A 10,874-nucleotide genomic window follows, 5' to 3' on the forward strand; every position below is an offset into this window, starting at 1 on the left:
TGAAAATTACTTTGATTCAAAAATTATATACACCGAAAACGACAATATTTATTCGGCAAAGTTTTCAAATTGCCACTTTTTTAATTTTAAAGATACTATTGGTTTTATCTATACAACAAACTCGCAGATTGAAATCAGTGGCACCGTTTTTGAAGATATTAGCACTAAAAACTCAAAGTTCCCCCTTTATTTCCTGTTCTCTTCGAGTCTTTTAATAACGGATACAACCTTTAGAAACAATCAATTTCAATCGTTGGCTTACTCCAACACCTACTCTTTTCAATTAAAGAAAGTTAGTTTTTTAAACAACTCCTTTTCAGATTCGATTCTCTTCCTCCCACCAAAAACATCGCAGTCTATTATACCCAGTTTAATCAGTGGCTGTACTTTTAATGCAAATTCTTTTATCAACAACAATGAAACTAATTTAAAAAACCTTTTTTTATATGTCAGCGAAAAATATGACCCATTTTTTAATGTAATATTCGAAAACCTTTCATTTTCAAACAACACCATAAAATACTTTGGCTTTTTCCAATCATACTCTACTTTTAATATGTATAAACTAAAAAATACTACAATTCCCATAGGTTTTTCAAGAGGTTTTTATCTAACCACCAGCACATTTGAAATACTAGATGAAAGTAAAATAGAACCACCAATTAAAATACAAGGTTCTTCAATTCAAATTAAAAGTAACAATGCTCTTACCCAAGAGGAGATTGATTTATATACAAAAGATTGTAATGCATGTAGTTTCTCTTTAATAACTCAAAACAGCAACAGCAGCAGTAGCAGTAGCAGTAGCAATATCAATAGTGACAATAGCACAAGTAGTAATAATAGCAAAAGTAGTGAAAGTAACAGCGATAGTAACAATTTAATAGATGATAATATAAAAAAAAAAAACCATTCAAAAAAAAACATCACTGTAATAATAATTCCAATCGCAACTGTAATTTTAGTTTCAATAATCATTGGTGCAATTTATATAGGAAAAAGAAAAGTATATAAAAAAAATAAAAACCTAATAACAACAACAAATATCGATAATAAATCCTCAATAGAATCTTTGGAATCTAATGAAAGTACCACTGATATAAATACCAGCAAACCCACACTCAATACAATTACTTCAGTTTCTATATTTGATAAATATAACGATCACCCCGAACTGGATTTACATTTTTAAAATATTTTATTTTTGTACAATAAAAACCAAAATATACAAATCAAATTATTTGTGTATAATAACCCATATAAAAGAAAAAATAATAATTGTAATAAATTATTTAAAAGATGATACAATTTAGATTTAAATTTTTATTTACTATTTATTTTTACCTTTTTGTAATTTAATTTAATTTAAAGATGCAAAATAGATCTATTCATCTTAATAAAAATATAAATTGAAATTTTAATTTGTAAAAGAAAAAAATTAAAAACTATAAATTATTTTTTATAATGAATACTTTATAATATATTTGAAAAACTTTTCTTTATTTTTTATAAAAATCTATATTTCTTCATAAACATATAAAGTATATTTATAATAAAAATAATTGATTGTAAAAATGATTGTGTGTTTGAAGCTTAAAATTAATTAATATTGGGAATGATAAAACAAATCCAAACTTTTATAGCTTTTTTCATTGATTCTAATTGATTCATTTTGAATAAAAGCTACAAACTCACTCTGAAAAAAACAAAACTAAAGTTAGTAATTTTATTAAATGATGAAAAAAAAAATTTTATTTACTATATTTTACAAACCTCTTCAAAGTGATTAAAGTTCTTTTCTAAACTATACATTAGAGTTACTGATTCTTCACACAATTTAAATTTATTATCAAATGAAAATGAGATGGTAATATTGAATAATAAAACCAAAAAAATAAGTGAAGATTTAAATGCTGATGTATTCATTTTAGTTTACTTGTTTAAATATTAGAAAAAGAAAAATATTTAAAAATTCCATAAAAATATTATAATTATAAAAAGAAACAAGAAATGAAAGAAATTGTATTTTTATAGTTTTTATTTTTTATTTTAAAAAATAAAATAAAAAATAAAAATATAAAATAAAAAACTATTTTTTTATTTTTTAATGAATAAAATCTGTTAGAAAATATTAAAACTAATATTAAATTTTAAAAGAAAAATAAATTTTCAATTGATACCATTTATTGTACAACATAAGATATTCTCTATAAGTAATTTACTTAAAAAAAATATAGAGAATAAAAAAAAAATTGGGGTGGGGTGTTTGTATTTATTAGTGATTGGTATAAATCTATAATAAACATTTTAAAATCATAATAAAAATACTTTAACTTTAATTTTATATATCTAACTTATAAACACCTCATAAATAAATAAAAATATAAAAAATAACTAAAAAAGTAAAAACTTTTAATATTTTTATTAATATAATAATGTGTGTTTTAATTTGTGTTTTTTTTGTTCAGTATATAACTCTCACCCACTATTTTGTTTAATAAATAATTTTAAAAAAACGAATATAAATTATACTAAGTTTAAACTCACATTTTATTTTGTTTTTACTATTTCATAATAAATACAATTCCCACTCAATATACAAAAAAATCTTATACCAGTTATCAATCATATCAATCATATCAATCATATCAATCATATCAATCATTTTTTTTTACTTGCATTTTTTTATATTATAATTTTATCTTATAATTAATTATGATGAATTAATGTGTATCTCCAATATATAAAAAGAAAAAATAAAAAAATAATAAATAATAGCTTTATCTATATTTTTTAAAATTATTATTTATAGTTATATTAAATGTTAATTGTTTTTATTCATTAAATGGGTACGTTTATATTATATATTATTAAAAAAATTAAAAAAACACTATTTGAAAAAAATTAAAAATTATTATGAAAAAAAAAAATATAAAGATTTTTAAAGGAATCATCATTTATATTGTTTTGTAAATTATAGTGTATAGAAGCATTAGAATTGAATAAATCAAAATTAATTATTAAGAAAGTAAATATTTTTTTTTTGCTGAGTGAAAAATTAAAGATTACAAATGATGTATTAGTGATGTAAAACGATTAACACTTAATATTAGAAATGATATTTTATTTAAAAGGTCAACTTAAATCATTTATTTTAAAGAACTGATGTCATTTAAAACAACACTATACATTTTTTAAAAACCCCACAACACTATATCTAATCCTTAATTTGAAACGAATTTTACAAAACAGCTTATTTAAAATAATGAGTGTTATAAAACGAAATTTAATTTACAGTAATTTTATTTTAGTTGATTTTTATTATTTGATTTTATTTTTATTTTATTATTTTATAATATTTTATATTATTTTATATTATTTTATATTATTTTATTTTATTTTTTTATTTTATTTTTATTGTTTTTAATTTAAATTTATTAAGCTTCCATTTGTGATGGTACAACTGATGATACTTTAAATATCATAATATCTTTATCCAATTTGATTTTTGTGGGATGGGGTACTAATTTGTTTAAAAGGTTAAGTTTTTCATTATTGACACAAACCCAGTCATCCAAGTATATTCCACCTGTGTCACCTGAATTTGGGTTAAGGCACCAAAAGAAGTTATCTGTACATTTCTTTTCTATTAAATAATCTACAAAAGCGTCCATCCAAATTTTATCCATATTGTCGATATATTTACCGCCCCATTCACCAACTACAACCGCTCTGCCTGTATTGGTTGGTAATAAACCAAAGTTTAGATCCCAGTGAGGGAAGAGATTATGAGGGAAATCTCTATCACGGAAATGACTGTGATTGACTACTGATGGACCGTAACAGTGTGGGCTATATACAAATTTATCATTTAATGGTAATGATACGGATGATGTTTGACTTGTACTTTCACAATCGAAGGATTCACCCCAACAGCATGCCATGTTATTTTGAGATTGTACTGGAATACCTTGACCAAATATTAACCATTGATTACCACCATTGTTTTGAATATATGATCCTATTCTATTAATAGCTTTATCCCAATCGGTTTTTTCATTTGATGTGTCCCATGTAGCGCTAAATGGTTCATTTTTTAAATCTACTCCCAATACATTCCAAACTCTACCATATCTTAATATTAAAATGTTCCACATTTTCATAACGTCGTTTTCATTATATTTATTATTATACCATAATCCGTCATGTAGTCTATCATTTGGTCCAAATGAATGAAGATCCAATAATATTAACATTCCTCTTTCACCTGCTGCCTCGATGATCATATCTAATACAGATAATGCTCTTAATCCATAAAATTCTTTATTTATTTGAGGTGTAATAGTAATTGATGTTGGGAATGGATCCTTCATGATCATTTCTAAAGAGAAAGGTATCTAAATTATAAACCATTATTAGTTAAACCGCTATTTTTAAATACCATTTAATTAGTCAATGTTTTTTACTTACTCTTATTGCATTAAATCTATGCTCTTTTAGGAAATCCAAATATTGTTTGTAATCTCTAGCCCATAAACCATGTACAGTAAATGTTTCAGTTTCGCAACCAAACCAATTAATACCCTTTAATCTTAATGGCAAATCATTAATAAATAAACCACCATCCCTTGAAGAGAAATATAATCTTTGGTATTCAGATTTATTCATTCTTAACTTGTGTGAAGATCTTCTTAATAAATTACTACTTGATTTTAAAGGTGAATAGGGGTTGTTTTTTGGAGATTGTGAATATATGGATTGACTATGTGAAAGATTGTTATGACCAGATTGATTTATTGAACTATTTTTTAAAGTATTAGGAGATGAAACAATATTACCGTTTGGTAAAATAGTGCTGTTTCTAAGTGAACTAGAAGTACTTTGATTTAATTTCGAACCAGTTGTTGTTGAATATCCCTTTGGTACCTGTGGTAATGGTTGTGGAGGTTGAGACTTTTGCTGTGGTTGTAATTGCTGGGACTGGTGAAGTGGAATAAATGCTTGTTGTAAAGGAATGGGTTGTTGCTGCTGCAATGTCTGTGGATGTGATTGGAGTTGTAATGGGGGCGGAACTGATGTCCTTGTACTTTTATATCTGTCTCTTTGTAATTTTTTATATTCAGATATTTGATCCTCAAACGAAGGGGATTGACAATTCTGATCCTGTTCTTCTTGGGTTGGTGTTATTTTATTTGATTTTATAGGTGATGTATTAACAGTGTTGTATTTAGCATCAGAATGTTTTTCTAATGATACTGGGCTTAATGTATTATGTTGTGGTTTTGATGAAGTAGTTGTAGTAGTTGTTGTAGTTGTTGTTGATGTAGAAGACGATGACAATGAAGGGTCTATTTGATTGGTTGAATTATTTGGTAAAATATGTGTATTATAAATATAATTATAGTTATTTATAGTTTTATTGCTATCATAATTCTTTTGTTGTTTTTTTCTAGTTTTTTTTAATTCCTTTTTTTCTGATGAAAAAAGATTTTTAAATTTTTTTATAAATGACATAAAGATTATTTTATTAATTTAATATAAATAAAAATATTATATATGATTTTTTTAAATGTTTATTTTAAAAAATTAAATAAATAAAATAATAAAAATTAATAAAAAACAATAATAATAAAATAAAATAAAAAAATAAAAAAAGAAAAAAGGAAAAAGGAAAAAAACAAATTATTTATTTTATCATATATAAAAATAAATATATTATTTTAATTTTTTTTTTTGAAAAAATAAATAAATGCATATATATATATATAATTAACTATTTATTTATATTTTGGTAGGGGTTAGTAATATGGGGATGGTGGGATTTTTGAGTGTGTAAATGTGTGGTGTGGTAGTGAGTGGGTAAAATTATAATAAAATATATTTTTTATATTTATGTGTGAAAATAATATTATAAATCTATCCTTGTTTATGTGTGATGTTTATGATATTTTGATTTTGATATAATATATATAAAAATAAAAAATGATGATAAATTTTCTTTTTTCTTTTTTTTTTTGTTTTTTTTTTTTTAAATAATATCTGATGAATAATTTTAAATAAAATATACAAATGATTACTAAAATTAATTGAACAATTATAGAAAAGAACAAAAAAAAAAAATCCAACTTCATTATATTCTAACAAATAAACAATATAATAAAATAAACGATAAAAAATAACAATAATAATACCATTTGTTTATTTATTGTTTTTATTTAAAAAAGTATAATAAATAATAAATAAAATAAAAGTAAACAATTAAAAAAAAAAAAAAAGAATATTTGTATTAATGTTGTTAAAGTTTTTTTAAAAAAAAAAATTTTTTTTTTTTTTTTTTTTTTTTTTTTTTTTAAAAAAAGTTGAAAATATTTTATTAAATTAGTGTCTATATGTTTTGTTTTATAGATACTTTAAATTTTTGTGAATAAGTGTTTTTAAAATGTATATAATTATTACCAATAGCTAAGAGTGGTGTATGTATGTGTATAAGAGTTGAGGTTTTTATATTATATTGGGGGTAAGGATGTAAAGTTAATTGATGGTGATGATGTTATTGATGCTATTATTGTTATTGTATTATTATTAGTTGTTATAATTAAAGTGTTTCTACAGAAATTGATTTATTTCTTTTTTGGTTTTTGAGTTTGTTTTTGGTTTGGTTTTTCTTCACTAAGACCAAATTCAGCCATAAGTTTTTCGGCTTCAATTTCTTCTTTTGTTTTCTTCTTTTGTTTTGGGGCTTGTTTTTTAGTCTTCTTTGAAGAATCTTCTGAAGCATCACCTTCAGTAGTGGCAACTGTTTCTTGTTCTTTTTCTTCTTCTTCTTCTTCGACCTTATCTTCATAATGATGTTCTTCGTTGTCAACTTTGTTATCGTCTCTAAAAAATTTAAATATTTATGTTAGATTAAAATCAGAGAATATAATAAAGTTATCATGAAAAAAATACTTACTTTTTTAATGGGTTGTTCTTTTGGTTTTTGCCATTTGAACTTTTTTCTTCATTTTTATCGGCCCATCTCATACTTGGGATATCTAAATTAGATTATTAAAATAAAAAAATAAAAATTAATATTTATTTAATAATATGATTTATTTAATAATGATGATGATACATACTAATTTGTTCTTGTTTGGCTTCTTTAGCTTCAACAGTTGGAACTGATTCCCTATTATTATAAAAATTATAAATATATTAATAAAACCAATAATAAATTTACAAAGAAATAAAAAAATGATTTTAATGAAACCCTCGGCAAATCTGAAAAATCTAAAAAAAAAAATAAAAAATAAAAAAAATAAAAAATACTGTTTCTTTTTACATACTTTGATTTATTTAATTGTGAAAGATCGACAACTTTCTTAGTTTCAACTGGTGCAACAGTTGTGGTGGCAGTTGATGGTGTAGTTGAAGCTGATGGAGTAGCTGGTTTAGTTGCTTTGACAGCTGGTTTTTTAACAATCTTTTTAGTGCTATCTTTTTTGGCAAAAAAATCGTTTAAATCGTCACTCATTTTGTTTTATATTTTTGTTGTTTTGATTATTAAATTAAATAGTTATAAACTTGTTTATTTGATGCACCTGTGTGTTTTAACTTTTAAAAATGAAAAAAAAAATTAAAAATAAAAAATTTAAAAAAAATGAAAAAAAAAAAAAAATTTTAAAAAAAAAATGAAAAATATTTTTTTTTGAATTTAAAAAAAAAAAAAAAAAAAAAAAGATAAAAAAAAAAAGATAAACCATATGGTTGGGTTAACCAAATTTGGTTTTATTTTTAGAATTTAATAAAAAATTTTATTAAGTTTATAAATATAATAATGATCTATTTTTTAAGGGTAAAATTGTTGATGTTGAATTTTTGATTTGTTTGACTATGTAAGGTTGATGTACAGTTGAGATGAGTATTTACTTTTTGTTATTGTTATTATTGTTATTATTGTTGTTGTTATTGTTATTGTTATTGTTGGTTGGTACAGAAAAGCCAATTATATCATCTTCATCATCTAAGTCATCTTCAAAATCTAAAAAAGGAAAAAAAAAATGTAAGTTTAAAATTATGAAATTATAAAACCATCACGACCATTTGCGATTGTGATTGTATTGTTTGCCTGCTTTAAGATGTGTATTGATGGTTTCATCACTACACTGCTTGCTATTTATATGGTCCTATTTAAATAAAACATACCATTAAAAAAATCTGTGTGGACTAAAGTTTTACCATGATCACCTAAATTTTCCATTAAGTTCTCCTCATCGATCATATCATCGAAATCGAAATCTTCTCTACGGAAATTATTCATTCTTTTATTTTATTCTTTTTTTATTATTAAAAATACAAAAGGAAAAATATATCTTTTTTAATCTTTTTTTCAAATTTTATAAATTAAAAAAAAAAAAAAAAATTAAAAAAAAAAATATTTTAAATTTAAAAAAAAAATTTTAAAAAAAAAAATAAAAAATTAAGAAAAAGTTTTTTTTTAATTTTGTTTTAAATTGTTTTAATTTTACTTTCAAGTAACATGTCATTGGTCTCTCAATACGACACCGATAGCAGCGACGAAGAGGAACAAAGCACCACCACCACCACCAATAACAATTATAATATAGCAGCACCACCCCCAACAGCCACAATAAAAAATGAACCGAGAACTGTCACTTTAGGAGGATTAAATAGTAAATTAGGGCAAAAGAAACCCAATGGTTCTAATGGTAGTGGTGCAGACAATCTTCAAAATAAAGATAAATTAAGTATCAATTTTAACTTTTTCAAAGACCAAGATGAAAATGAAAAAGATAGCGATAATGACGATTCATTTCGTAACCCAGATTTAAAAAATAAGCCAACCTCATCATCACATTCATTATTTTCCATGCTCCCAGAACCAAAAACCAAATCTACTGAACCACCAAAACCAAATCCACCATCTAGCTCATCATTATTTTCAATGCTTCCAAAACCAAAATCAAATAGTTCAAACTCAGCACCATCATTAAATAATGATAATGAAAGTAATAATAACTCTGAAACCTTTGTAAATAATTCCGAAAAAGATGACAATGAAATAAAACAACAAAGTGAAACTAAAGATGAAAATATTAAAACCGATGAAAATAGGAAATTAATTAATAACTCAATGATACCAGGCTCATTGAGAAAGAAACTATTAAAAAATCAACCAAAATCAAAAACTCCTGCCAAATCCCCCAATAAACCTAATAACACAATAACAACTATTGCTGCAATTACAACTACTACTACAACCACAACTACATCCAACGATAATAATAGTAATAATATAATAAATAAAGTTCAACAATTAAATGAAGAAGCCGCTGAAGAAGATGATGGATTATTCTTTTCCTTTCAACCAACTAATAAAAAACAAGAGACTACAAATATAAATAACTCACAACAAGAAGAGGAAATCGACTATTCTGAATATATAAATAATGAGGATGAAGACGATAATAATGATAATAATAACCAAAATGATAGCGAAACAGAAGAACAGTATCCTCAACAACAACAATGGACACAAGAGCAAATTGAAGAGTATTGGAAAGTATATAATGCGCAGCAACAGCAACAAGAACAACAACAACCACAATTTGATATCAATAATCAACATCAATACAATAAATATTATGAATTTCATAATGCAGATAAAATTATCGAAGTCAATCAATCAAATATTTCAGCAGATAATAACACAAACGAAAAACTTTTGGAAATTAGGAAGAGAACACTAGAACAAGAGAAATCCAAATCAGGCGGTCCAAGAGTATCAAAACAACAAAAATATAAACATCAAATTACCTCACTTCTTGGCCACTATCAAGAAAGAAAGCAAATGGCAAACGACAACAGAGCCCAAAATATTTTAAAGAAATAGTAATATAATTAAAAGAAAAGATAAAACAAAAAAAAAAAAAAAAAAATAAATAGATATCTCTATTTATCACATGTATATAATAAACACTAAACAATCAATTAATTTATTCATTAATCTTTAATTAAATTAATTATTTTTTTCGTTTATATTAATTATTAATTAATTATTTGAAACCAAATCACGATTGGGACAAAATTAAAAAAAAAAAAAAAAAGTCGACATTTTAAACCAAATCCAATATGTATTGCGGTCTTGCCCACACCCCAATCAGTTTGAAAATCGTATTTAGAAAACGCCAAAAAAAAAAACGAATTTTTTTTTTTTATTTTTCTTTTTTTTTTTTTAAAAAAAAATATTTTTTTCAAGTTTTTTTTTTTTTTTTTTTTAAATTATTTTTTTATTTTTTTTTAGAATTTTTTTTTTTAAATTATTGTCATTTAATAAATATCATTTATACATAACACCAAGACAGAATAATCATTATACAGTTTTATAATAATTTCTTTTTTTATATATTAAGGGTATGCCTCAGTTATATATACGAGTATATAACAATTTTTTTTTATAATTAAACAGTTTAATAATAATTCATTTATTTGTTTCTTTTTTCTTTTTTTTTTTTTTTGTTTTTTGTTTCATTTTATTTTTTTTTTTTGTTTTTTAAAAAAAAATTGTAAAAAAAATTTTGTAAAAAAAAAAAGACGAGAATTTTTAATACAATGTGGATATTCAGATTTAAGAATTTGGTTTTAAAAACAATAGAAAAAATATTTGATATATTACTTTACAGTTTTTTAGTTTTTTTTTATTCTCCAACAAACGAATAAATAAATAAACGATCAAACAGCAAATATAGTTATAGCATAAACAACAACACCAACAACACAGTTTCATATTCTTTTTATTATTTCATTTAAAAATTAATACTCAATCCTTATAATAAAATATAAATTTGTAAAATAATAATAGATATCTAATATCG

At 23.0% G+C, this 10,874-nt stretch overlaps 5 protein-coding genes across 5 annotated transcripts in view; 2 read left to right on the top strand and 3 right to left on the bottom strand.

Annotated features, from left to right (window-relative positions):
• The window catches only part of DICPUDRAFT_78715 (uncharacterized protein), a gene marked incomplete at both ends in the record, with an annotated part of 1,836 nt that extends 644 nt beyond the window's left edge, over nt 1-1,192 (top strand). Inside the window, one exon of the mRNA XM_003287809.1 lies at nt 93-1,192. Coding sequence (XP_003287857.1) covers nt 93-1,192 — 1,100 coding nt within the window. The remainder of the gene's footprint in view (nt 1-92) is intronic.
• A 2,245-nt stretch (nt 1,193-3,437) lies between these two features.
• DICPUDRAFT_152047 (uncharacterized protein) lies at nt 3,438-5,514 on the bottom strand (the record flags this gene model as incomplete). Its single annotated transcript, XM_003287820.1, has 2 exons — nt 3,438-4,397; nt 4,471-5,514. The coding sequence occupies 2 exons, from the start codon at nt 5,512-5,514 to the stop codon at nt 3,438-3,440; spliced, it is 2,004 nt and encodes a 667-aa protein (XP_003287868.1).
• A 1,106-nt stretch (nt 5,515-6,620) lies between these two features.
• Nucleotides 6,621-7,513, bottom strand: DICPUDRAFT_152048 (uncharacterized protein; the record flags this gene model as incomplete). The annotated part of the gene is made up of 4 exons (XM_003287821.1): nt 6,621-6,879; nt 6,953-7,034; nt 7,119-7,168; nt 7,326-7,513. The coding sequence occupies 4 exons, from the start codon at nt 7,511-7,513 to the stop codon at nt 6,621-6,623; spliced, it is 579 nt and encodes a 192-aa protein (XP_003287869.1).
• Nucleotides 7,514-7,775: 262 nt separating this feature from the next.
• On the bottom strand, nt 7,776-8,361 carry DICPUDRAFT_94509 (uncharacterized protein). Its single transcript, XM_003287822.1, has 2 exons — nt 8,185-8,361; nt 7,776-8,020 (listed from the first exon to the last, which is right to left on the bottom strand). The coding sequence occupies exons 1-2, from the start codon at nt 8,297-8,299 to the stop codon at nt 7,905-7,907; spliced, it is 231 nt and encodes a 76-aa protein (XP_003287870.1). The 5' UTR covers nt 8,300-8,361; the 3' UTR covers nt 7,776-7,904.
• A 157-nt stretch (nt 8,362-8,518) lies between these two features.
• Nucleotides 8,519-9,892, top strand: DICPUDRAFT_152050 (uncharacterized protein; the record flags this gene model as incomplete). Its single annotated transcript, XM_003287810.1, has 1 exon — nt 8,519-9,892. One exon carries the CDS (start codon nt 8,519-8,521, stop codon nt 9,890-9,892), a length of 1,374 nt encoding a protein of 457 aa, XP_003287858.1.
• Between the last annotated feature and the right edge of the window lie 982 nt (nt 9,893-10,874).

This window comes from Dictyostelium purpureum (genome assembly GCF_000190715.1).
Source record: "Dictyostelium purpureum unplaced genomic scaffold DICPUscaffold_114, whole genome shotgun sequence".
Lineage (NCBI taxonomy): Eukaryota > Evosea > Eumycetozoa > Dictyosteliales > Dictyosteliaceae > Dictyostelium > Dictyostelium purpureum.